The sequence below is a fragment of the Haemaphysalis longicornis genome, unplaced genomic scaffold, assembly GCF_048455015.1.
Source record: "Haemaphysalis longicornis isolate Haplotype H1 unplaced genomic scaffold, Haemaphysalis longicornis Haplotype H1 scaffold_9, whole genome shotgun sequence".
NCBI classification, from domain to species: Eukaryota; Metazoa; Arthropoda; class Arachnida; order Ixodida; family Ixodidae; genus Haemaphysalis; species Haemaphysalis longicornis.
The window spans coordinates 3,451,760-3,479,584 of record NW_027526460.1 but is presented as its reverse complement, the minus strand read 5'-3'; the positions used below and the strand labels follow the sequence as shown (position 1 = coordinate 3,479,584).

General features: G+C 46.7%; 2 protein-coding genes across 8 annotated transcripts in view; both read left to right on the top strand.

The window, feature by feature from the left end:
* The window catches only part of LOC144152605 (aspartyl/asparaginyl beta-hydroxylase-like), a 31,745-nt gene extending 29,627 nt beyond the window's left edge, over positions 1–2,118 (top strand). For 2 of the 3 annotated variants that reach the window (XM_077683929.1, XM_077683930.1), the window contains one exon: positions 47–2,118. In XM_077683929.1, coding sequence (XP_077540055.1) covers positions 47–197 — 151 coding nt within the window. In that variant the 3' untranslated portion in view covers positions 198–2,118. The remainder of the gene's footprint in view (positions 1–46) is intronic. The other variant, XR_013319191.1, reaches the window with a different exon arrangement.
* A 2,055-nt stretch (positions 2,119–4,173) lies between these two features.
* Positions 4,174–27,825, top strand: part of Woc (zinc finger protein without children) — a 113,637-nt gene continuing 89,985 nt past the window's right edge. For 3 of the 5 annotated variants that reach the window (XM_077683924.1, XM_077683925.1, XM_077683927.1), the window contains exons 1-6: positions 4,174–4,501; positions 11,955–12,601; positions 22,041–22,104; positions 22,727–22,818; positions 25,969–26,202; positions 26,982–27,272. In XM_077683924.1, coding sequence (XP_077540050.1) covers positions 11,963–12,601; positions 22,041–22,104; positions 22,727–22,818; positions 25,969–26,202; positions 26,982–27,272 — 1,320 coding nt within the window. In that variant the 5' untranslated portion in view covers positions 4,174–4,501; positions 11,955–11,962. Of the gene's footprint in view, positions 4,502–11,954; positions 12,602–22,040; positions 22,105–22,726; positions 22,819–25,968; positions 26,203–26,981; positions 27,273–27,825 lie in introns of those variants that run through there. The other 2 variants (XM_077683928.1, XM_077683926.1) reach the window with 2 other exon arrangements.

The following is a 27,825-nucleotide window of genomic DNA, read 5'->3' as shown; positions in this document are numbered from 1 at the left end:
GTCCCTGTGGGGGCCCTCTGTTCCGTTTTTTTCTTATTTTTTGCAGGGAATGGAAGGAAGGCAAAGTGTTAATGTTTGACGACTCCTTCGAACACGAAGTTTGGCACGATGGTGACAGCTTGCGGCTAGTTCTCATTGTGGATTTCTGGCACCCGGATCTGTCGGCAGCCCAGAAGGCCAGCCTGTCACCAATCTAGTCCACCTGCAGAGGAGACTTTTTCTCCAGCCTTTGCTCCAAGAGTGTTCACTCAGCCAGTGAGACTTTGTGACTGCATTGTTACCCTCCCTGCTGAGCGTTGCATTTCGTGCCTTCATGGTGGCGCACAACTTATTTATTGACGTCGGGCCGTTTTGGCTTAATGTTTGTTCGCCATCGTCGTCAATGGATGTCAGCAGCTCAGCCAAACGGAGCATAAGGGTGTTATTTTGGTTCTACAGTCGAACACGGATATATCGAACACGGGTATATCGAATTATTGTCTATATCGAACTCATAAATTATCCCCTTGAAAATTCTGTGTAAAAATATAGGAATTTGTACGTTTATATCGAACCGTATTTTTCCCGACATTGGGTATATCGAACGACGCGCGAGCTGGAAGGTGCTCTTCGGCGGTCGCTGCACCCCCGACTGAGGTTGAGGAGGATGTGGAGGAAAGCGCGGCCATGGCGAAAACTGGCTCGCGGAACTAATCCCCCCCTACCAGAACGAATTTGCGCTTGCCCAGTCGGGCCCCACTACCGGCCGCCGTAGCGTTAGCGTACGGAGCCCGGTATGCTAAATCTCTCTAGGCCCACAAGCCGGAACGCTCGGAAAATGTGACAGTGTGAGGTAGGGATGCCCCGACTGCTCACGCCCATTTTTTTTGCGGCTGCGTACGTTCTCCGGCTTGCCGAAAAAGAGTTTTTTTTTCTCTCTCTCTGGGTCTGTCTTCCCCCGATGTCGCCTCGGGAAAGGGAAGAGGGAACGAAGGCGCTGGCGGCCTCCTCCTTCTTTTGCATTTTGTTGCTGTTGCTACTGTTTGGCGAGTTGTCCCGCACCTTTCGGAGATCACTGTTTCTCTCGGAGATGACCATCGCAAGCGCTTTGTTGGAGTCCGTTCAGAGAGCCTTGGAATTGTTACCTTCAAAGTTCTTGTGGTACGTGCGCGCTGTTCTTCTTTTGCGTGCGTGTTGTGCATGGTGTGCGAAGGCGCAGCGTACTGCTGGATTTTTCTAGTTGTGCAGCCTCGAGAAGATCGAGACCAGCGTCTTTAATTTCATTTCCAGGACGAAGAAGCAGGCCAATATCGGCGATTTTTTTACGGAAATAAAGCGTCCTGTTGCGTCGCGAGTGCGGAATTAGTTGCCATTCTTTAATGCGACGATCGGTAAGGGATCGTCCGCCATAGGTGAGGTCCCAGAGCCCATATTTTTTATATCGAATTTTTCATATATAGAACTATTTCGCGATCCCCTTGGAGTTGGATATATCCGTGTTCGACTGTATTAGAAAAAAATTGAGGTTTTATGCTCTTTTGTTTTGAACACTTTTGCGCATAGTGACGTTACGGTCATACCATTGTCTGATGGCGTCTTCAGAAGAGCATTCATCAAAACCAATTTCCATTTAAAACTATGCTGATGGGAGCAATGCAGGAGCTTTTTATGATCAGCTGCAATGTACTTTCAACTTCGTGAAGTGCCAATGATGCATCCAACGACCTTGTACTTCTATTTAACTTTCCAAATTGTTCTCTGCACTTTTGCTTTTTGGCAACAGCATGGTAAAATGGCTGGTTGTCCAGGGGGGGGGATGTCAAACATCGCTTGTAGCAGAAAAAAAAATTATCGATAGCCTTTAATAGATGAAAAATCAGAGTACGCCCATTTTCAGTCCGTGTACAGTGACGGCTCGGTGACCATAGGAGATTGCTGTGCGACAGGGGTGTCAATACCTTCATTGAAAGATTCGATATCGTCACTTTCAACAACCATCAAAAGTGGCTGACTGACAAGTTCAGAGGGGCTGCTGTTCATCGGAATGATACGTGGCTTGGGCTGCTATCACCTGAAAGTCTTTGGCAGAACTGGCCTTGATGTGGGTTTATAGCCTGAATAAAGTGTTTTTGTTTGTTATTGGACCGTGTGGCAAATCTCTTCTAGATCTACACTGCGTGCATCTTAAAAGGGTTTTCACCCTTTCTTCTTCCTTTTCTGTATCTTTTTTTTTTTTCCTTTTTGAATGCATTACTAGTGGTAGGGCAGATCCTGTGGGCAGAAGGCAAGTGTGTGCAGTCATTTGTTGAAGGCCCAATAATTTCTGGAGGGGGCTTAAATGAAAGGGTGGTGAGTTTCCTTTACCCTGGTCCTTCCTGGTTCCTTCTTGCCAGCACTGTAACCTGTTTGTAAGTAATGCGCTACTTGGAGTTGGCCAAGAAGTGCTGCCTGTTTCAATTTGAGTGAGACAGCATAGCATTTCTACCATAGTTCGTGCTGCATTGTCCACTCGTAACCTGACATTACATTCAAATTGCTGTTCCCTTTTTGTTGGTTATTCCCTATAGGGTACTGAGCCATTAGAAATAAAATTGAGATAAAGGGGGCAGGTTTTTTGTGCAGAAGCTCAGCTCTCGTTTTTTTTCTTGTCTCCACAACTGCACCCCTGGCCTCTCCCTGCTTGTCGCTCGACAGTGGTGGGTGTGTACCCATGCCGGCGAATTTATTAAAGGAGTCACGAAGACAGAATACAAGTTTGGTTCAGTAAAAAGACTGCTTTGTCCTGGTAATAACGATGTCAACGTTATTGCAAACTTCAAAAAAGTAATTGAGGTATTAGAAAAAACATGGGAAGCAGTGGCAACTCGCCAGCCATTGTCCCGCGATTTCTGTATGACATTATGGAATTTTGTTGGTGAAATTGCTGGCTGCCGGCTTAAAGCCACCTAAGCAACCTAAGCAAAGAAACATGACTGGGTGATTGTAGTGAAGCTTCTGCTGACGTGCAGTTTTTAGGAGCTGGGTGATGCTACATCACTGTAGTGTAGTGCGAAATTAGAAAGATTTGCAATACTTTGGGCGTTTTTGAAGTAAGGACGTTTTTCATGCCTAGAATGGAGCTGAGTGAGTTGCCGGTGGCTGGCCCTCACAAACTGAACAAAGTTGTGTTTTGTCCTCATGGCCCCTTTAGCGTTACCGTAATAAAACAATTTCTTGTCTTTGTTTTACTGCTATTTTTGCCTATTGCTCAGCACAGGACCAGGAATTTTTGGCATGACTTATAAACATCGGTCCTCAAAAACCCTTGCACATAAGTCACGAAAACTAGGGAAGAAATTGTGGCAGTGGGAAAGGGGGCTGAAGGGAAAATGCATTGGTGTAGCGTGGACGCCCGAAAGGTGTTTTCACTGCAATGTGCACCTGCTTAAGGCGAAGCCCATTTGCGCGTCTGGACTGTGGATTTAAAAGGCATTCATAATTGTTTCGAAGGAACGAGGTGCAGGCAAAGGTGCAGTCGGCTGCTCCTCGTGTCGACACATCGTGAGTAAGGACCAGCGAGTACACAAACCCGATACGCGTACGCACCATAGGCGAACGGCGGAACTGCGTGTGCGCAGAATTCGAACCTGTTCTGCTTATGTGCGCCGACCGCGTACCGCGTGGCGGTCGGCTCCCATTTTACAAAGCGCCGTTGCTATGGTGATGAGGGGAGCGTTCAGCTGCGTCGCGAAAGCGAAAAGGAGTCTGGTCTATGGCGAAGATGTCGCGAGCAAGATAAGTTCTTGTGTCCTGGAGTAAGCAGGTCTGCTACGTGCTGTTTTGCCTGTATTGGTTTCCATAATTCACCGGCGGCAGTTTACAATAAGTTGTGCTTGCGAGTTTGCGCTTCAGGAAAGAAAAAATAATAAAAAAAGTACTCCTATGCGGTACTTCCGTGAAGGCATAGAGTTATCGCGTGAATGGCACTGGCAGTATGTCACTGCGGGTGACGCACGGTACATCCCGTTTGCCTGGACAGCGATAAGGTGCTCAAATTACACTGATAGAGAACTAATCAATTTTTATTGTTCAGCGCACACTTCACCACATTCTTTTTGGCCTAAAGTAGTGACGTCATCTTGAAGCTTTCTACGTCATCAAACGATGTGACGCCGCTAGCGCCATCTACTACCGTGCTACAGCCCTACCGGATATTACGTGTGGTAAATATTAGGCTGACTTCAAGGAGCAGTCGCCGAGCACTTTGTTTGTGCGAGCACGTTGAGACAAAAGTGACAGTGTTTTTTTTTTCCCTCAGCAAATTCAAACTCCGCTCAGTGCATGCTCAATAGTGCCACTTTTCGATTTTTTCTGCCCAACCCGTGACATCGCTTGTTCGAGTTCGCGGTCGGTTTAACCACTGCCAAAATGTAAGCTTCACGGCGGCGGTATTATGATGGTGAAAAGGCCTAACAGCGTGCTTTCACGTTTGGTGTGATCATCGTGGCATACAAGTTGCGTCGATCACTCTAATGCTACGTCGGTAAGTGCTGCACGAGGGTGCATCTCGTCTCATTGCAGAGAAATCAACCACACTGATGAACTGTCAGTACGTAGTGCTTCGCTGCATGTTTTGTCGGCGGACGCTAGAGTTTGCTATCTCATGTGCCGGTGAAAACGAAATGATGAAAGTCTTTGAATAGGTAAACTTAAAAAGGTTCGGAGTTTTATGATTTGTGTGCCTTTTCTCACAAAACGTATCTATATCTAACAAAGCGTTCGTGGGTTAGCGTCAACGTGTACGCGCGAACATGCCCGCGTATCTGGAGTTTCGAGGGTGTGCGATGGTGCTGGTAACGTTTACAGCTCTGAATACTGTGCATAAAATGCGCCGCCCGTCAACTACTTCAAGATCATTCCGCTTCAAATAGTGAGGCTGCCCATAAAGATTTTGCGCAAACAGGTTCGCTTTACGTGCGTCTAACGAAAGCGTCTGTCGATTATTCAAAACATGTTCACGCGTTCCTTTAGGTTACGAGGGCTTTGGTTATGGAACAGTTTTGGAAATATTCTTTGACTGATATCATGCTGTGATGCCGACGCTCAAGATGTTTTTCGTTGGAAATAACCACCTTTATCGACGTTTAGTAGCCCCCCGCTCAAGTACTTAGAAATTTCTCGCAAACTCTGGTCGTGTTCGCAGCCAAGTATTTTGCGCATAGAAGTGCGGCGTAATTCTTAATAGAAAGTACTGCAGAACATTGTTATGGTAATTCTGCATATGATAAATTCCAACATACAAATATGAAGAGGACCGTCCCAATTAAACTAATGCATACATATGAATAACGAAAGCAGACTAAGTTCAACGTAGGCATCTTTGACGATCGTGTTCGCTGGCACAGGAGTTATGGGTGAACCACAATGTTTTGTGGTTTATTCTCACAAATGTATGCTGCTGATGCTAATTTCGATTTTCACAATGGTCCATCTAAGCAAAGGTTTGAGTGGGGGAGTTAGCTCGACGCGCGCGCGCGTACACACGCACACACACAAAAAAAATGCCCAAAGGCAGGAACAAGCTGAAGAACAGTGCCCCGACGCAGTCTAAACGTGTGTTGGGTTTGGTTTTCTAGGAGAACACCAGGATGGGTACCACTGAAAGGGATTTTGCCTCAGTGACAAACCAGCAATGCATTCTGTTACGATGTCACTTCTTCAGGGACACAATTGATGCTTGTCGATTTGTTCCTTATTTTAGTGAAATATAACGCTTCAAAGCAGTTTTGAAATAGGTGTTTGAGTCAATTTCTTGATGACGAATATTCTGCTATAATAAGCGTTTTGCTTGGTGCCAACCATTTCGCTACAACTGTAGCACCAAACTTTAGGACTGCAACAGGATGTCACGTTACCGAACTGTACGCCTAGTTCCACACTGATATTGGGAGGAGCAGTTGCATGATTGTAGTTGCGTGCAACAGTGCTGGAAGTGCTGCTCCGATTGCTCCAAGACAAAACTTCTGCTCCAAATGGTTGTCTTAAGGGATTTTTGCTCCAAACGTGCGCCGAAGGGGCATTTCGAAAGCGTGTGGTAGCACTTCTAACTCTCTGGTGCAAAACCCAAACTGAAAATAAGGTTGTGTCTAGTGTCATCGTTATTTAAACATCAAAGTCAAACCTGCTTGTAAACTGAGTTTGCTGCAATGTGTCTGGGCATCTGTAGACATGGCCTTCAATATCTGTGATCGTCCATGGCTTTTTTTATGGCTTTACGGCCGCCCTGGGGCATTGCCATGTTTGTCACAAAGAACATATGAACGGTTCTTTGTGGTGTGTTAACATTGTAGAGTTAGTCTTATTCGGCTTTGTCTTTTTCAAGACATTTTTCTGCAATCATTTTCTATTGCATGCTGCATCGGTCCAACTCCAACGTTGTTGTGGTGTACCCGAACTACATGTACAGAAAAACCCAGAAGTTAAAATGTTCAATTTTTTTTAAAACGTGATGTAAGGATGACTGTGGTTTTGTGGCTTTTGCTCTAATTGTGTTTACCCTGTTTTAGTTTTTGGCTGCAAGTGGAAATGTACGTTTTAAAACAAAGACAGTTTAGTGATGTACCTCAAGTATTTTTATCCGAAAGTTGAAGGCAACAGAGATCTTGTTCTGATTTTTGAAATGATGTGCCTACTGCATTTGATGGTTGGTTTTTACATGCAGCATGGTGCGTAATAAATATTCGAAACTTTAACGGTTTTCTTGTGAATTATATCCACCCTTATTATACTGGTATTGAAGCATATTTTGGCATCTGCTCCAAAGTGGCTTATGGCTGCTCCAAACTGGAATTTTGCCTGCTCCAACAGCTTCTCCAAGAAGTAAAATGCCACTTCTATCACTGTTGCTAGCAACTACGATTTACAGTTGAATTAAGTCATAGTGACTTCATTAAGTCCAGGTTCAGCTGTGTGTTGTGGGAAACAAAAGAAAACTGATCCGTCACTGTAGATTAGGTCAGGAAGTTGATTGAGTTGGTGTTGGTTCATTCTTTTCTAACCGCAAAAATGAAATTAATAAAGTTCGGTTTTACTAACTGGAAAAAATGTCCACAGGGGTGTTTATTTGTTCTGTGTGCTTTACATTAAAATGGATATCTGTAGGAGCACACATTTTTGAGTTACCAGTGCTTTTAAGCAAACTAATGTACTGAAACTCAAGACACAGCAAAATTATCCCAGTAAAAGTTTTGGGGTCACATCATAGTTTGGCTCTAAGTTTATTACTGTGGAATAGTTAATGTGAGTTCAGAGGAAATATGTTGCAATGATTTCCAAATGATGGGGGGGGGGTTTCTGCTTTATTTTTCCTTTGCCCGAGTTTGATAGGTGCATTGCTGCTATTGCTGTGCCATTTGTGTGGGGCCTTCCTGTGGGATTGTTAGTGTAATGGGAGGGGATATGGTGTAATAATTTGAGGGATTAGGTTGTGTTTTCTTTTTTGCTCTTTTTTTGTGTTAGTTTGAGAGATGATTGTGGCTATGCTGTAGATTTGCAGCTTCAGGCACCATCAAGCTAGAATTGTAATTTTATATCAGGGTCTTATGCTAGAGAATAACTTTTTTTATTCATGCAGATTCAATGCAAAACTGGCGGGTTTTAACCATTTGCTACTGCAATTATTCAAAATGCCTTGATTGACAATTTCAGGGCCATTTTCATAGTGTTTGATGCCTGTGCTGCACGAGCATTTGAAATGGTGTTTGAGTTGAATGGCCTTCGAAATTTCAAATGCCATTCCATGTGGAAGAAGTTCCACTGACCTGCACAGCAATTGTCAAAGGTAGTTTGCGCGTCCACCCACCATGTTTTGGTATCGGCGCTGCTGCCCAGTTTTGTTCTCGTAACTGGACAAAAAATTTAATCTTGGAGTTAAACTGGGTCAAAGAATACAATTATTAGTGATAAAATTGGCAACAACCTACAAAGCACGCTCGAAATGGGCACTTCTATTTCTTTTTGCCCCTGCACCAACCATGTTGGGAGTACAACCTTGTGATCGTAGATCGAGTGATAGAAAACAAAAACAAGTGAAAAATTATTGAGGTCGTGCACTTTAAAAACCAGGTTTTACACGTAAATAATTGCTTTTATAATTATGGCACGCCGAAACTGCGCCTGAGAGTACAACCGTTAGTGTTTCAAAGGCCTTCGAGAACCTAAAAGGTCGTTGGTGGTGCTCCTTTGGCTCAAATGGCAATTCAACAAAATGTCCTTGAAAAACATCGTGTAGCAGCTAAAAGGTGGAATTTGAGTCAAATGGCATTCTGTTCAAAGGCTTGATTTGATTTGATTGATTGTAGAATTTAACGCGCCGACACAACGCAGGCAATGAGGTGCGCCGTAGTGGAGGGCTCCAGATTAATTTTGACCACCTGGGGATTTTTAACGTGCGCCGAAATCTCGTACGCACGGGCATTTTTGCTTTTCGCCTCCATCAGAAAAGCGGCTGTTGTGGCCGGGAATCAAACCCGCGACCTTGTGCTCAGCAGCACAACGCCTTAGCCACTGAGCCACCGCGGCGGGTTGTTCATAGGCCTCCGAAACGCCCGTGTTGCAGGGATTGAGGCAAATCTATGGAAAGTGAAACCATCTCGCAATTATCTCAGGAAATGCCCTTTCAGAATCAGTTTCATATTTATTTACATTGATTGTGAAAATGCTACTTTTGAGGGAAATTTGTGTCTCATGGGAGAATGGAACGTGGTGGTCAGAAGCAGTGGTTGCCTGCCACTGTTTCCCTCTCCCTCCAGAAAAGAAAGCACATTGGCATGTAGCGTCGCGCACGAGCATCTGCAACAATGACACAGCTGGGCGGGGCACGTTGCCTGGCTTGGTCTCACCAATGGCCACCTTGTACATTCTGTAAATAGATCGTTCACCATTCCTATCCATATCTCACCTCATCTGTTCTGCCGCCACGTAATATCATCTGCGATCGCAGTGTATCAGCATATGGTTTCCGGAACCAGGGAGGGAACCATTGTAGAATCGGATGGACGCTTTCAGTGGTGATCTGATTCTGCTTTGGTTGCATTTTAACAGTTATAGTTAATTCAGTTGGCTGAAAATATTGACAGGTCTCTTTTAGGGAAGTTTATTTTTGACTCCACATGGTAGTATCAGTACCATTTCCAGATCGATTACAACAGTCTCTGTTTTCGTTTGTGTGAGCGTATTCACGCAGCATTGGTAATTTGTGAGGTTTATGTGGTTCGAGGTAAACCTGTCTGTTCTGGCACATTTTCATTATAATTTTTGGGGCGGAATATTGATGTGTACTGCAGTACGTTGAGAGACTTTAGTTGCTGAACAACCTTTTCTGCATGACGGCTCCCCCTGTGTGAAAGAGCACGGCCCCTATTCCAGCACGCCGCATTTTAGTTCCCCCATCAGGGCTTCTGACAACTAAAGCATAATGAACTGGAACTAAACTCCGGCTAGTGTTTGCAGCCAAGTTGCGTTTTTCAACTCCGAGCGAAATTGTCGTCCTCGCGTGCCTGTCTGCGGATTCTTCTGCTATGTTTAATAGCAAAGTGGGTTGTTAACGAGGCTTTTACATTACACAAGAAGAATTTTTGGCCACCAGTGAGGGAGAACTATCAGATTTTGTCAGGGGACCACCCAAAAACGCTTCTCCATGTGTAGAGTAGTTCACCACATGGTGCGGATAGTACGACTGTTAAAATGTGGGTACCTGAAAAGATGTTCTGTGCAACTTATTTATCTTCTAGGACATATTTTAAAGTAGTTTGTTTAAAATTTATATTTTGAATTTCGTTTGCTGTCACCTGAGTTTTGAATGTCCAGAAAAATTTTGATTTGGAAATTAATATTGAAGGTATTATTTATTCAATCATCTAAAATTGATTGCTCTGCAATATATGCTGAACCAACAATTTTCAACAAAATGTTTTTTCTAGACTTCTGAAAAATGGTCAATGTTCCTTGTGGAAGTTAAAGAAGGCGAAAGAAGGATTAGGTTAGCAAGTTTCTGAAAGGTGCTGAGCTTTTGCTGTGGTTTTGGTCGTCCCTCCGTCCTTTTTTTTGAAGCTGTTTTTGGGGTTTAAATATCCACATGACATATATTTAGTTTAGCCACATCTTCAATTTAACCACAATTTCTTGCAAACATGCCCCCCGAGAAAAGTATCAATTAGCTTTATTTCAGGTACATGCAACTGCAGTGGGGCAGTGAAAATTTAAAGGAGTACTGACACGAAATTTCTCGCTTTCAGTTTTTATGCTGTAAAGAATACCTATTGGCCCAGTAATTACGAAAATCGAACCGAAAGCCGTCAGCCGCCAACACAGAATTAATTATAACACGTTTATTGCAACCAATTTCAAATTTGGTCGCCGCGCGGGAAAATTGCCGTTCGAAGGCAAGCCTGCAAGCGGGCCAGCCTTACGTCACGGTCTCACCCGTGACGTCAGGGACGTTTTTCTTTCCTCCATGCGTTTGCCGCATCGTCTGCTACGATTTCACATGGTCTGCGACTCGCCCGCGCAGTCGACATGTCGTCTGAATCGTCAGACTCGGATGAGTCACTGCCACCCGACAGACACAACAACTTTATTTGGCCAGGCGATTAGGCCGGCGATGTCTTCGCCGTCGTCCGTTTTTAATATCACTGCGGCTCGAACCGGCGCAGACCGTGATAGCAACAGCTTGTCGCCACTCTTCTAATCAATCTGATCACGAAAAAGAAGCTCCACATGCGAGAAAGTAGATGTTAGTGTGTTGAAAATTGTGCTAGGAGTTGTTATCAGCGCTGAATTTAAAAGTGGCGTTCAGATATTTGCCGCGATGGTAGGCCTACGCTGACCGGCAGCGGAGGTTTGGCGCTCCGACCCAGCACTGCTGGCACCACGGTGCGGCGAGCGGCCGAAAGATGGCGCCACCTGCGCGCTAGAATCAAAACAGGCCGCGGCAGATGTCTTGGTCGCTGGAACGAAAATTATTGCCAAAATAAAGCTTCATATGCGAAAAAGGGGATGGTAGTGTGGTGAAAAGTTGTGTAAGGGATGGTCATTCGCAGTTGTACAGATACCATGGCGATCAAATAGTCGCCACGATACTAAGTTCCCAACACCCAAGGTGACCCGTGCAACCCCGAGCCCGCTGGCTTGGGCGACAGTTCTTGCGGCCGCAGGCGCGCACGAACTCAGTCCACGTTTAGCGCTGCATGTCGTCGCGTGGAAAATAATGCATCTTGGCGTCGTCGTCGATTTGCTCGGACAGGCTTCCACGAGCAGTACTTCGCATACCGCGAGCTTGCCATAGCACAACTTGGGCGAGCTCGGCGACGCGCACCGCCGCGTCGCCGCGGTGCCCGTCGACATCGCGCAGTTTTCGGCACCAGTGCCGAACACCATGCGCCGGCAACGAACTGAAGAGCAAAGACGTCGAACACGCAACGTTTACAAGCGTTGCTCACACAGCTACGCCCACGTCTCCTGCCCAAACGAATACCACCGACAACAGCAGCGCAGGATATCGTTTCCGATTCTGAAAACGACTATATGACGTCACCCTGAACCGGCCAGAGACGCAGGCCAATGTTTCGTCACGCCGAAAGCGATTGCGCTAGTGCTGCCGATTTGTGGAAGCTCGCGGCCTGGAGAATAAAAATCGATTTTAGATGTGATTCCGGCCTCGGATCGCTGCAAAAATTTCTGTGAGGCATCTGTACAAACTACTGAAGCCAATTATATCATTTTTTAGGTATCAAAATTTGGTGTCAGTACTCCTTTAAGATGTGTTTGGTGTTTGAAATTACTGAAGTGCTAAGCCACCAAGTTTTGGCTGCTGGAAGACAGTTGTATTTGAAAGAGTCTGTGAAGTCCGAGGTTACTCCATCTCTAAAAGCGGAGTTATCACGGTCACACTTGCTGCAGTGTCTGATTTTTGTCTTGCTGCGTTCTTTCTTCTTTAGATGACAACATGGACACCGACGCAAGCATTACTGAAGTCCCCAACGGTGAAGTTGGCGTATGTATCAAAGCTGGGCCAAGTAAGGAGCCGGACGATGATGCAGAGTCCACAGCCGACAATGTGGATAGCACCACTGACTCGCCAAAAGCGGGCAGTATCACTAATGGCTGCCCCGATGCGGACTCTAAGGCCGACGACGTTGTTACCACAAAGTCCGTCAACGGCACGAGTTTAGTGAATGCAGGGGGGGACGATGGGTCGTGTCTGGACAAGCCGTTGTCGGAGGCGGATGCCTCGAGTGTGGTGGAGGACAGTTCCAAGGGGAACAGTGAGGTGGCGGAGTGTGGGGGGGACAGCCAGCAGGACTCGATAGCCGATGAGGACGGGGAGAAGGCCGAACCCATGGAGGCTACCGGTGAGGATGCCCAGCTTCCTCCCGGAGGCCAGAGTTCCGAACCCGTCAAGAACAAGGAAGCCAATTCCGAGGAGTCCACGCCATCCTCCACTCCGGGCAGGAAGTCCAAGAAGAAATCCAAGAAGGTCTCCAAGCTGTCCATCATGCACGCCATTGCCAAGAGGCTGTCGGGCCAGGCCAAGGGCGGGGAGGCCCAAAACACCACCAAGGCGGAACCACCCAGGGCTGACGGGGTACGTATTTCCCTCGTGATGGCACCGCATAGAGATGCGTTTTCTGAGCTCCTTTAATGCCTGACTTCATTGCTGTGTTGCCGTGTGTGTGGCCTCATTTGTCTGGTGACAGGTTGCAAGCTGACAAGGTTTCTGGAAAAAGAACATTGTTTTCATCTGAGATCACATAATAGCAGATACTGCACTAAAGGGAACATGAAGGAAGTTGTAAGCACTGTCTAGTAGTGGCGCGTTGGAATAGGGCAGTTTCAGACTTGAATATCGCACGCTTATCATTTTGTTATGCTGTATTTTTGTGCAAATAATCCACCCCTGCATGTAGCCAGCTCCCCCATGTTATACCCATAGAGAAAAACAAAAAAAAAAAAAGAAAATTGCTGGGGAACCTGTTGGTGTGCTTGTGTAGTTGACTGCACTGAACCTACATAGATACTGGTATTGTATCGAGCATTGAAGCTTTTCCTATTTTGAGACATGGTGCGAGTCACTCTGACAGCCCCGACAAACACCAGGTAGACTGATGGCTTCCCTTGGCCTGCTGTAAAGCCTTAGAGTCGCGGATGCTCGTGGAAAGGCAATGGGCTCGTACCAGTTTTTATTTTGTACCGTGGCAGCACTGAACACCACACATGCTATACTCGGTGACAACTTAAGAACGGCATCGGCAGTTGCCGCTGTGCCTTATCACCGTAGCCGGATGTTTCTCCGCGCGGCGCAAGTAGGGCGTTACTGGGAATATTTTGAACATGGCGTGAGCCGTTCCGTGATTTTTTGGACTTAATATGCTTATAAACGACTCCGGTGACATCAAACAAACCGCGTGAGACAAGGCAGACGATATCACGCATTCATAGCAAACCCCTTTCAAAACGCGCGCGCACTGACGTCACGGGTCCGGCGCTTTGGCGGAGTGATACACTACATGAGGTGGTGCCATTCTTGAGTTGTAACCGAGTATAGCGGCTTATCTTGGTGCGTTATGGTGCCACAGAGTCATGCATGCTCATAGAGCCACAAGATGCTGCACTCGTTTTGTGTTCTTTTTCTTTTTTGTTTCTGCTCTTTGCACGTTTGCATTCGAGAGCTGCGTTCCATGCTCACACGCAGAATTTGGGGGTCATCCACTGCGCACAACACCGCTTTATTGCCTCATGGGGCGCATGAGGCTTGCGTCTTATACATCCTTCCCCCTTCCCATATTCCCAACACAATGGACTTTGTTATGCAACCTTTCAGTTTTCATCGAAATGAATGAATTTATTGTTACAAGCTATACAAAGGAAAGTTCACCAGCAGGTGTAGTTTGCCTCACCTAAGGGGGTATTGTGCAGTTACGTTATGTTTACTCAGCCAAAGTGTGTAGTGGTCATCAAAGTTTTTAATTTTCTGACCCTGGGGCAGGAACAGCACATCACCCCCTTTTCAATCACAAAAAGTGCAGCCAAAACTGATACGTTGCATGTGGCAGAGCGCATCTGTCGAGCTCATCACTTGCAGATAGCTGCTCAGTTGTAAGACGCTGGAACCCAGCTTGCTTGTGCCACGGGGCAGCGCTTGTCACCCGATTCTTCTTGGCTATCTCACTTCCGCATGCCAGCATGTGACTGGAATTGCAAACGCACTTGCAATGAGTATGGTAACATTAGATCCAAGACAGCAGTAAAACTTCCTTTTTGCTCTTGGCAGTAAGTCAGCTGGAATGAAGTAGGAAAAACTGAGGGGGGCTCAAGGGTGCATGTATCGCAGCAAGCGTTATGGTGAAGCTGCTCGTCACGGCAAAATTGCATATTACCTGAAAGCCAACTTTGCTTGTACAATTTATCAGTCATTGGTGTGAGTTTTACCTGCAAGAATACTGTGTGTAATCGTATTTTTCATATTATGATATGTTGTTTATAGTTACAGACTTCCAGATGGCCGCAGTAAATGCAATTAAGAAAAAAAAGCAAATGCATATTTTTATTTCAACATTCAGCAATGTGTCGTACAGGAATTGAATATTGATATGCATCAAATATGAATAAAACAAGAAGATTCATTTGATCCATATTCTTGTTCTTCTAATTACCAAAATTTAAAATATTTGCACATGCCTGCTTTATTAATTTGTTAGATGTTTGTGGACTGTAATGTTTGAAAGTGCTGTTTTTTTGGCACCCATGTTTTTTGCAATTTTCATGACATCTGCTGTGTCAAAAGTCCGCAGAACATAGTTTAGCTCTGAGTGCAAGGGGTTTTTTGTCTTGCACAAATTGTGCCTAAACAGGAGCCCACATGTGCAGGAAGCTGGTGAAAGTAAAGTTCAATTGCGCAGACACTGTGAAATGCAATGGCACTGCAATAGTTTAGCTTGTAATGCATCTGCTGTTTTCTCAAGACTTCTGAATAGCGGGATTAATTTAGGTTTCAAAAGCTCCAGCCAATTATTGCTTTCAAACCTTTAAATACTGGTTCGGGGTATTGAAACGACTGCTTTGAGCCAATAAAAATGCCGCTAACACACCAATTTTATTTCAGACTCTAAAAAATAATTGATACATATTAAGGAAAACATATGAAGCCATGGCGACTCCCTAGCCATTTTCGGGGGATCTCTGTGACATCATAGAATCTTGTTTGACCATTTGATGGCGACTGACCTAAGCCACCACCAAGAAATGTCACTGGGCGATTGTACAGCCGGCGAACTTTTTAATATCGCCGGAATGTCGGCTGGCGTGTGGGTCAGTGCCTTATCACAGTAGAACGGGGCGAAACGAGTGAGAATAGATCGCACAGTTCGCATGCGCAGAACCGTACCGCCAGTGCAACCTAGAGTTCCATAGTAATGTGCACTAGAGGGAAATCTGGCGCCACTGTCTGGGCGATCTGCGCTTCAGCGAGTGTTCTGTCATTTACCACCAGGCAGGCATGTTCACTTGTTCTTGGCATGGCTCACGAACAGGCTGGAAAGTTGCTTCTGGCTGTAGAAAAGCAGCAGTGTTACTGCAGATGATTAATCGAATTTGTCTTGTTATTATAAAATTAAAGCTCCAAATTATTTATTTGTCAGGGATTATTTAAGGCTTCATGCAAGATGAACAAGAAAAAGTTGTTGCCCATTTTTTTAATTAATTTTGGCTTCGAGACAAAAATAAGCCTCGTAGCTAGCCAAGCCAAGTAGGTGAGGAATGTCGCTAGCTGCAATGGCGGTGCTCACAACAGCCCACGATTGCAGCGCCAGATTTCTCTCTAGTATATATTCGTACGAAATTCTATGGGTGCAACACTCGTCTGCTACACTGTTTCCACAATCGCAACACAACCCCTTTCCTCTCGTAATTAACCGTCTATCTTCATTGCTGTGTGGCGACAGCAATTTCTCGTGCACTTTGTTCACGGTAATGAAGATATGCGGCTGATTACAAGCGGAAAGGGGTTGTGTTGCACTTGTGGGAACAGCCAGCAGACGACGATTGCACTGGCAGCTTCATTCTGCTCATGTAGATCTATTCTCGCTCGTTTCACCATTTTTTCTCCTGATAAGGCGCCGACCCACCTGCCGGTCGACGCTCCCGCAATACTATTTGAAAAATTCATCGGCTGTACGTGGGCCTCCAGTTCCGTCTGATTGTGTCACTCGAATGCAGCCAACACGCTGGTAGCTGTGTTTTTAGTGCTGGCGCACATGACGTCACTGCTGCCCATGGCGTCACTGTAGCTCTTCCTTGGTTAAACATTGGCATGGCTTGCACCAGTGGTGCCAGGCTGGAGAAACAGCAGCGCTGGCGGCCCCTCTCCGTTTGCGGGAGACCCTGCTGTTGCACCTCGCGTGGACCTCCAAACTCGCCGCTGAAAGTTCTCCATGACTGGCAGGCCCGGATCGCTTTGTGCGCAGGCTTTCACATCTCTCCCAAAGCGGAGCATGTTAGCACGCGCTAGAACCTGCGGCAAACGGCTTCGTGAACTCCGCGTCTGTGCTCCTCACGTCAGGCGCAAACGCACATGAACCAGTGAGGAGGACAGCACGCGAGAGACCACGCCTTGAGCGCTGGGCCGACTGTTCTCGAAGGTTGACCTGGCCAACATTGGGCGCTCCTCTTGGTGCAAGCCCAGGCAAGCTTGGAAGACGCCGGGCGCTCCTCACCAGGTGCACGTTCATATGTGCTTGGCCTGGCTGAGTTTTCTGGTAAAGCTCCGCGGCAGAACTAAGGGCTTAGACAGCTCTGCTGTTAAGGAACATCTTTCGTGGCTGGGATGGGGATCAGTGGGTTACGAAAGACATCATCAACAGCAGCCTACTAGGTCCACTGCAAAGCGAAGGCCTCTCCCATGGACCTACAACCACTCCTGCCCCGTGACACTTGAGTCCATGCTTTGCCTCTGAAATTCTTTATTTCGTCCCTCTGTCGAGTAATTGGCCTTCCCTTCTTCTGGGCCCATCCCTCGGTATCCACACTGACACCCTGGTAGTCCACCGGTTGTTATTTAGCCTTACTACGTGGCCATCCCAAGTCCATCTCTTTCTCTTTACCTGAACTAGGATATCTTCTACTCTACTTTGTTCTCTGATCCAGGAATCTCGTTTTCTCCCCCTTAAAGGGGCCCTGAAAGGCATTTCGAGCACACTAAATGAACTAGCGCAACCATTAGAATGGGTCGTCAACGTCCTCTGTGCCAAGTATTACTCTTTTACGCGCAGCGGAAAGCTCACACTTTTGTTGCAAAGTTTGTCGTTTTTTTCTCACCCTCACCTTCGTGTTTTTGGATGCCGCCATCTTCACATGTCTACATCATCGATTCCCAGATGTTCGTCATGAGCTAGACATCCTGCTATTGGGCGGCTTTTTCACGCACTTCCGGCAAAGAGATGAGTCGTCTGCTCAGCGTCGGCTCGCCGGCTGATCTGCTAGCGGAGTGCCGGAGTGCTTGGGCATTTTACGACAAACGAAACAAGTGTAAAACAAACGCCTAACCGTGTGTATTGAATGCAACACGGCCATAACACGACATCGATATTCTGTTACCTAAGTACGTTCCATAAAGAAAGCGTTGAAGCCCCGTGGCACTTCTTTCGTGCAATTGCAGAGAACGCCCTCAGCCGAATGCCCGCGTTTGACACATACATTTTATTAAACTTCAAAACAATCCAGAGATGCATTTCTAACGAACACAACGTCACAATATGCGTTGAAAGTCTGAACCACGATTGACAGAGGATGGGTTGCCTCCTGCCAGTCGTAACTTCGGTACTCACCTCGCGCGCGGTTTGCGGGGACGAACAGCAAGTCACTTAACTCTGGCGCACAAGCCGATGGCTTTTAGCCACGCACACTGCACATACCCCATGCGAGGTTGAGTCGTACGTCGCTCGAGAAAGATAATTCCAGACCATGGGAAGCACTATCCACCCGCAGAAGCACAACGTCGCATTTCATCGCGAAACAAAGGCGTCCACAACACACACACCATCGCCTCCTGTAATGCCAAACGCATCTCGCACTTCCCAATGGGAGTGAGTGGTACGCCTGCAGTGCCCACATGTCGCGAAGTGGGGCCCCAAGCTGAACCGGGATCACGCAACCGTAACTGACTTCTGGAGCGGTTTGTGCCTTGTTGCCAAGGCTACCGATGTTTGAGATTGTCAAAGAAATGGCGCACGCTTCAGCGCTAGAAAGCTCAGAGCCGCGACGGAGCATGTTTTGCCAACGTTGCCGCTCTCCACCACGCGTCGCCCCAAGCTGAACTGGTCACATGATTGAAGCGTTTTGTGCGCGGGTTCTGTGTCGGTTTAATATGACTTTTTCACATGCCGCCGGCAGGAATTACCACCGCCGCAAAATAAGAGCCGGCACCAGCGGGGCCACATCTGATACGGCGCTTTTCGGATAAACAGTGCGCGGTGCATCAAGGGAACAAGCGCACAACCCTCCCCGTGCGGCTGCGAGTTCGCCGCCGATAAAAAGTCATGTGCCGCCAGCAACGTACACCGCGAAAGGGCAAGGCCAGGCCGCCGCATACATGCGGCCAGGTTTTTCGTTCGCTTTTTCAGCCTTGAGCGGAGTGCGGAACTCATGGTGTCAACAAAGCTTGCCCGTAGCAGACGACAGTCTGAGCAGCCCAATAGCGGAAGTACGTCACCGCTGCGGAGCGCAGCATCATGGGAGGCAAGGCTGGCGCGCCGTCAACAGCGGAGAGTAAGTCGAAAGGAGGAGGAAACGCGGAGCGACGATAATGCGCGGTTTTTGATTTACGATTTCTCAGCTAATACTCATCGCTTTAACATAATTCTTGCGGGAGGATATTGCAAATACATTGCTTTATTTGGGTACATGTACATCCATGCATCGGCGGAAGGTATTTCAGGACCCCTTTAACGTTACTCCTATCATTCTCCTGGCCATGGCCTGCTGAGCCGATTTAAGTTTGCTTTCAAGATTAGCCCCACAGCCGTGCTTTTTAGTTCCTCAAGCATTTTTTGCAGGTGTTCTGCGGACTTGCTTTGCAAGACTACGTCATCTGCAAACCTGAAATGGCTCACTTTATCCACAATTTCGTGATTCCCAGTCAAGCTTCCTGAATACCCCTTCAAAACAAACTGTGGACAGTTTTGGTGAGATGGTATCACCCTGTACTGGGAATTTGTCGCTTTGCTTGTGAAGGATTGCCCTGCTCGTACATATTTTATGTATGCTGTCTAGGAGTCTTATGTAGGTCTCCTCTATCCCCTGGTCACATAATGCTTCCAGCACTGCTGTGGTGCTCACAGAATCAAACGCTTTTTCATAGTCTATAAATGCCATGTAAGGGGGTTTATTGTACTCTGCGGATTTTTTGGTCACTTGATTGACGACGTGGATGTAATCCATTGTTGAGTATCCTTTTCTAAACCTTGCCTGCTCTCTGGGTTTATGAGAATCTAGGCTGTTACTTATTCTGTTAACTACTACTTTGTTGAACAGCTTGTATACAACTGAGAGTAGGCTGATGGGTCTGTAGTTCTTGAGGTCTTTGGTGTCCCCCTTCTTGTGCATCATATTTATTGCGGCATTTCTTCAGGCTATAGGCTTTTTAGTCTTCAAACATTCTGAAAATACTGTGGCAAACTTTTTTAGTGCAGTATCTCCTCCCTCCTTAAAAAGATCCACGGTTATGCCGTCGTCACCTGCAGCTTTTCCTTTTTTCATGCCCCTGAGAGCCTTTTCAACTTGATCTTTGGTTATTAGTGGGACTGTGCGAGTTAAGCCTGTATGCTTAGTAGTTACACCAGGCTACACCAGGCTATATGTCGCAGCCGTATAGCCTGGTGTAAAATCGTTCTGCTACTTTTATTGTCGCGTTATTGTTGTTTGTAATGTTGCCCTGTTCATCTTGGAGTGTGTACATTCGGTCTTTGTCTATAGCTAGCTTCTTCGTAGTTGCTCTTAAGCTTCCTCCAATTTTCAGTGTTTCTTCGATCACTACCATGTTGTACGCACAAATGTCATTCATTTTACTACTGTTAACCAATGTCGACAGCTCGGCTAATTCATTTTGATCCACTGTACTTGACAGTTTCATGTTTTTACGTTTCACAATTAGTTCCTTCATTTTCTGAGTTAGCTTTCCAGTTTGTTTTTACAGGCTACTTGTCCCACAGCGGCTGCCGATTCTACGATTGCCATTGTTAGGTTGTCATTTAGCACGTCTACAGAATCCTCAACTTTTTTGTTTAAAAGCGCAAATTTGTTGTGAAGGGTTGTTCTAAAATCCTGCACCCTGGCTCTGACTGACTGTGTCGGATTTCTTACTTTTCACAAGTCTCGTTCTTTCTCTTTTGAAATTCAGACTTACTTCGCACCTAACCATTCTATGATCGCTGCTCCAAATGTTGCTTAGCACCTCCATGTCCTGCACAATACCTGTGTTGTCACAGAAGATGAAGTCAATTTTTTTCGTTTTATCATTGGGACCTTTCCATGTTCATTTCCTATTCTTTTGTTTGTAGAAGAATGCGTTCATAATTCTCGAATTACTTGTCTCTACAAATCCCACGAGTGTATCTCCTCGGCTGCCTGTTCCGAGGCGACTGCCTATTCCAATGTTTTCACTGACCATTCTCCCATTTGCATGAACCCACTTTTGCGTTGAAGTCTGTGATCAAAATCGTGAACTGTGTTGTTCTCTTCTTCATTGCCGGTTTGACGTCCTTGTAGGAACTGTCTGTGGCCTCGTCATTGTAGCTAGCTGTTGGTGCACAGGCTTGTACTATCTGTATCCTGCATCACTTGTTTAGCTTGATTCCCACTCTTTCGTTAATGCTAAAGAATTCCTCCTCATGGATTAAGCATTTCACCCTGTGCTCTCCCTTTTCTTGATACCCTCCATAGGACAGATTCATTTTTTGTTTTGTTACAGAAGACGAAGCTTGGCCTTAGTTTTGTTACCACACAGCCAAACCAATTAGGTCTTAACTGTGTATTTCTAGTATTCATAGTTATTCCCATTTCACTTCCTTCCCTGCATTTTTCCCTTCTGCGTGGGTTTGCATGTTCTTTCTGTTATTGTCCTGATAACTGGACATGGCTCTGGCAGTAAATACTCCTTCCTGTATTCTTAGCAAGTCTTCAGTCTTAGCACAGTCATGCTCATTCTGAAACCTCCGCGATCTGTATTTCTTGATTCAAATTTTTTCACAAACTGTTTGCTTCTCAGAGACGGTTGGCTTAGATGGCACGCGAGTCGTTTTTTTTTTTGGCCAGACGTGTCTCAGGAAAGTGGCACGCTCTGTTTTCTTGCCTGCACCATTAGCTGAGCAAACCACTTTCTTGTGTAATTTTAATCAAACCATGAGGGGGAGAGCACATGGTGGGCACAACACAAAACTCGCGGTTGCAGAAGCAGAGAGAATGTGTTCTAGCAGACGACAACATGCCCAGAATTCGGCGAGTGCTTCCCTCAAAGGTGGCGCCACGGAATGTCCTTGAGGATCTCACGTGTATCAGGAGCGAGCGAGCGCAATGGCGCATTACACCCTGGTGCTGACGCCATAGGGGGTACCCTAGCGGCACCCGCAAGCGGTGAAAACTTTCCACTCCTGCTCGCACGCCTTGTGTTGGGGCAGAGCATTAGGAACCAGGCGGTTTCAGTGGGTGCTGCAAGGTGGCGCTAAAGGGTTTTTCACTCGCAATCAGGGCTGCCGCTGGCGGCTTGTCTGCCCCCTAATTAGTGCCCTGGACGCTTTCACGATAGAACAGTAATCCTTTATAAATGTGGTTGGCATATGATTTTTGGAGGTACAGGGAAAGATTGGACTCGCGTTATTTCATTTTCTTGATTAAAAATCACTAATTCATGGGTAATGTAGACCATTTTAAACAGTTTTAGTGGAGGTAGTTTAGACATTTCTTTGACATACCTTTAGTCCTGTCAGAAATGTTAGTACTTTTCTCTTGTCGCATCTGATTTTTGTATGTTGCAGGAACCGAGTGCTAACGACAGTACACCTGAAGCAAAAGAAGAGAAGCCAGCACAAGATGCCAAGGGTCAGGGCTACCTACGTTTCTCTTGTCTGCTTCTTTCGTGGGCTTCTGTGAGTAGTTTTAACAGCAAGGCTACACTTCTGACTGTTGGGATGAATCCATGAGCAGTACGGGATTTTTCGCACCCTCTGTTCTTTTGTTGGCTCATGTGTGCCACGCACAAGTGCTCTGGAAGACAGTTTGTTCCAATCAGGTGGGATGCTGCAGCACAGCTGTCCATCTCTCAGCTGCTATGCATTGGGTGCTGTGCACTGTTGTAGTTGATGCAGTGGAAGAGCTACTCTACTTGGGCCTCTGCCGTCCGTGCTGAAAGCTGTGAAGCCACTTTTTCTGTGACCGTGCTGAAAATGTTTCCATGTGGGAGCTTGGCGATAAATGCGAGAAATGTCTGGCACAGGAGCCAAGTGTATATTCCTTAATCAGCTGCTTTGAAGTTGGGACACTTTGGGAAGAGATGCAGTGCTTTGCAACCTTGTGTGACGAGTGCCATAACTTTTGAAACTTTGGACTGCGCCTTTGTTATTACTAGGTGCTAAGGACCATGGCATGCGGTTTTCATCTTTGCAGTGTTTGTGCCAGTGTTTGTGTGCGACTTTTCATGAGTGGTATGACGGCATCATTCTAGGTACTTGCGATTCAGATCCGAAGCCGGCGAGCCCAGCGCGAGAATCCAGCTGTTCCAAGAAGTCTGGCAACACGTGTGCAGTCTGCTCTGCAGTGCGTATCAGTTTTGCATCCGTTTACGGGCCCATTAACAATCTGTGTGCAGTTGGGGCATCTCCCTCGGACAGGAGGACCCATAGCTGTCCGTGAGAAGAGCATTACTGCGTGTTGACTTCCTTGGCTTTCCCTTCAGTATGTTGAGATTGTATCGCTGAAGGGGACTAGTGGGGATTGTAAGGAGATGGGTTATTCCTTTTCACTGATTGTGGACAAGGTCATTAGAAAGTTGACTGGACCAGTAAACATGTGGTTAACTCTTTTCTTACCGTGCCTATTCAACATCGTTCAATTTGAACAATAACTTGGGAGCCCCTTTTCATGGTGTTCAACGTGTTCAAGGTGCATGCCCCTGCTACACTAGCGTCCAAATGTCATTTGAACGAAATGTCATTTGACTCAAATGGGAAGTTCTGCTACTCCACTTGGTTTTGAAATGCAATTCGGCTCAAACGACATTTGAGCCAAATGAGCACCCTGAGGGACATTTGGGGCTCTTGAACGCCATATCTAGCACTCTCGCGCCTAGTGTTCCAAGTCAGCATAAACAAATGCATTACTAGCATACTTAATAGGACATGTGGGACTTAGCTTGTTTCTCATTCACGTAAATCATGATATCAAGATGTAATAATTTCATACTCTCAGCACCATTGCGAGCAAGCGACAAACCAGTGTGGCAGACAGCACAAAAAAAACCTCGATTGCGGTGCAGAATTAAGCAAAAACAGTGTCAAAGCTTACGTGATTTATAATGTATCATTTTACTGCCAAAGACTGCTGCCAAATTTGTTTGTTGCATTATTGTGTAAAAACAGAACTCAACAGCAGCAGCACCACACAACACGGCGAGCAGTTGTTAAAGCTTTCAAATGTCATCGAAATTGTAGTGGAACATGGTGGATTCTGAATGGCACTCGAAGCCCCTCATTTGAGTCAAACGACATTCGTTTTGAATGGCATTTGGACGCCAGTGTAGCAGGGGTATAAACAAGCAAAGCTGTTTGAGGTTAGCCCTGAAAATGCCGTTTAAAAATCTATTTTGTTCTCATTTTTGCAACAAAAACATGATTTTTGACACGCATTTGCATCATTAAGTGTGGAAATGGGGCGTGGTTGTTGCACGCCACTGCTACCAAGGGAGAAGGCGTGGTGCTTGTCATTACTCTGCTGCATCAGTGTTTGATTTTTGTTATTAGTGCACCAAAGGCGAATCAGAAGGAGATATTTAATCATCAGGTTTGCACTCTGACAGTAGTAGTCACTGATATGGCTGAAAATATCGAGCAGTGCCTGTTTGCAAAATTTTTTTATGATTTTAGGCAGTTTTATTGCCTTTGTGCACATTGTTCTAGGTCGTGTTGTAGTTCAGTTTACAGAAGGACCATTCACAAACAGTTTACAACAGTTTCAGTTTTGTTTCTGCATCACAAAATTCATGTTTGGTCCTACTACACAGTTACTCAACTTCGAGCTGATCTGCCATGGCGCCTTCATCGCCTGGTACTGATCCTTGAAAAGAGCATTCCGCTTGTGATATTACCTTACCCTGGCTCGATTTCTGCGATGCGAACTTCAGATGCAAGTTAAAAGATAACACCCAGTCATTGGATATCAGTTGAGACTAGAGAGCACTTCCAGTTAGCCTTGAACACTGCTAGCTGTTCGCCGGCCAGTTTCGTTTCCACGCAGGGGTCTCTCGGAAGTCTAGCATTGCTTCTTAGTAGAACTGTCTATTCTGACAAATTCTCCAAGGGGCTCGATATTGTTTGTTTTTGAAACTGCTAGGTGCGCTGCAATGTACGAGGCTCGTAGTGCTGAACTTCTTTCGCCGCGCTACAGCTCTTCAGTAAAAGCTTGCTGGGCACTATTCTTGTGCATCGTACCGCATTCCTCCAAGCAGCGCTACCATAGTGAGTCAGAAGATGATAATAAAACGCAAGTGAAAGTTCTGACAGATAAGTGATGATAAACGTCAAGAAGCACCCACCACTGAGTTTCATTTTCAAATCCATGTACACCTCTCCACATTGCGTGCTTGTCCCAAATATTGTGCTGGCCGTAAATGCAAAGTTAGTCATTGACAAAGTCACTTGAGGACAAATTGGTGCACCTGATAATGTCAAATTGGCAAATTTCTTCCAGAGAACCACGGAAAATTACGCACTTTGAAATGGAGGTTGACATTGTCAAAAAAAAAAAAAAGATTTTTAATAGTAATTTTTTCTGTAACCATTTCATATAAAAAAAATTCCAAAACTGGTGTTGTTGGAACAGGCATTAAATCATCTGCATTGTATGTTGCTACAATATGTGCCCAACCAATGCTTAAAAAAAAAGACAAGGTTTTTTTAGACCCTTGAAAATCAGTATTTCTCGCTGTAATGAAAAAGTTGATGGGGCGAGGCAATGTTGGTCCATAGGGGTGTTGTGTGAAAGAAGTGAACATCTATTTTCTACCAGTCCCTGTGAAAAAAACTTTCGTGAGCCTACATGCACTGGTACACCATATACGCCTCGAGCTTTGCGATTGCTGCGCCGTCTGCTGCTGCTTCTCCGAGCCGCTTACGGGAGGAGCGCTGCGTGGCTGATAGGGGCTCATGCAGTGTTTTGGTTCTCGCTCGCTTCTTTTTGCCTTTCCGTGCCCTAGAAAGCTGTTATGGTGACGTCTGTAAGCAATAGTATGTAATAGCAATAGTAGTTGCAGCAATAGTCTGTAAATAGTACGTTTAGGGCACTTCAAAAGCAGCTGTGTCTTTGTAGAATGCTCGAGCGCCAACAAGAGCTATCTGGGGACTCGATTCTGCGCGCTTCTTGGCTGCTGTTACAAATGTCGGCGACGGCAACAGCATATCGTTACTGTCACCTTTGAACACACACTTGCGAACAAAGTGACTGCTCCACATAACTATGTATTTCTAACGCATACAAAGGGCAAATTTCAGTCGTGAACGTGCCGCAATCGCAGCGGCGACAGGTGGGAGCGGGCTGGAGCCTCTCGCGGCTGCTTTTGAAATTGGCTGCTGGGCACCTGTGTTGCATTTGTGTGTTGCACAGCCAAGGCTTTTGCATCGTGGCCCTGTGCGTGGTGCTGAATGGCAGGCAGAACGAGTGCCTCTCCCTCCCTCCCCGTCTCGTGGTTGGCAGGCGAAGGGCCTCCGGTACCAGGTGCTGTACCAGGGCAAGACGCAGTTCCTGTGCTCGGACGACTGCTTCAAGGCCTTCCGGAGCATGCAGAAGCTGGCGCCCAAGAAGCCGGCCACCGAGCGCGACACTTGCGCCCAGTGCCAGAAGGAGCACGCTGTGGCCACGGGCTTCTACTCCTCCTTCGGGCCCTGCAAGCCCCTCTGCTCCGCTGACTGCCTGCGCAAGCACAACAAGGTGCGGGCTGTTCTCCACAGGGGTGCTGCTTGACCCCCCCCCACCCCTATCTGACAGCTGTGGGCACCCACCTTCAGCTGTCAGATGATGGGCAGCAGGTGTAACGCTGGGAAAAAGTGGTAGGCCACACATTTTCAGGCAAGAACTGCATAGGGATGCGTGTGCTGAAATGTCCTGACCGTACAGTCTCGTGATATCAAAGGTCAGGTTTGAACTGCTATCGTACCTTGAAAAACATGCAAGCGGTATCAGTGAAATGCGGGGACTGACCGATCACAGGTAATAGGTATATACAAATATTCGGAAAGCAGTCGCACTACCACCCCTATGCTTTTCTCAGTGTCCTAGATATATGTGTGTGTTAGTGCAGAGGGCAACATGCTTGTCTATAACACAGCTTTCATGCCTTCAGCTTTATCCTGCCTTGCCCAAGTGGGATTTGAAGAAAACTACTGTGGCATTCTAGGGTCTAACAAGCCTACAGCAGTTGAAGCTGAACTCGCTGTTATAGACAAGTATGTTGTGCAGTGTGCATGCATTTTTGGCTCGTGTCTGAATGAAGGTAACTACCTCTTTTTTTAAATGTTAGGAATGAAAGTGGAAAAAAACACTCAACCAGGAAAAGGAACCGACCCACGACTTTCCGATTACGCATGCCTTACCAACTCTGCTTCTTGGGTGTGGGTGTTTGATGTCACATGCTTTGCACTGCAACAAAGCAGATGGCGTGGAGGGCCGGAATGGGTTGGAATGCAGTGCGGGCTGTAATGGCAATGCAGGCGCATAGCCCGAAACGGCAGTGCGCCCAGTGCCAGACAGCGGTGGAGCTTTCGGCGGCGGCGGAGCAACAGCAGGGGCGGCCTCCCAGCGGCTTCCTGGTGTGGGAGACGATGGAGTTCTGCGGGGAGGAGTGCCTGCGGCAGTACCAGAGCGCCAACGGCTCGCGCTGCTCTCACTGCAGCACGCCCGTCAACCAGCTCTCGCTGGGCAAGTACTGCGTGCGCTTCGGGGCTGACATCCGACAGTTCTGCTCGGGCAAGTGCCTCGAGGAGTTCAAGAGGGGCCTCAAGGTGCGTTGGGCTCAGGCAAACCGTGGAAGGGGAGATAATAGAGAGTTTTAGAATAATGTACGCAACCATACGCAAACAGTTAGCGAGCGCTATTTCCTTGCGTTGTTCTCACTGCGCATGCGCCGTACGTTAAGCCGCTTCAGCGTTTAGCGGACGAACGCTATTTCAGCAAAATAGCGTGCATACGTGAGGCAGCTTGCGTTTCCAACATGGCGGCAAGTAGCCCGGCAAGCATCCACGATTCCGCTTTTCTGTCGACAGTAATTTGCTCCTGATGAACCAAGTTCTTTGCCCCTGTGTTTTTAAATACGTCGAGTGCTTAGCACATCGCCCCTCGCGCAGCTCCGTATCTTTGTGACATTGCTGGCTGCCCGAACGAAGCTTTGTAGCCAGGCCAGCGACTGAAGCGGTGTTTGTGTGTGTGTTGTGGGCGCGTTCGCGATGAAATGCGACGTTGTGTTTCTGCGGGTGGACAGTGCTTCCCATGCTCTGGATTTTCTTTCTCGAGCGACGTATGACTCAACCTCGCATCGGGTATGTACAGTGTGCGTGG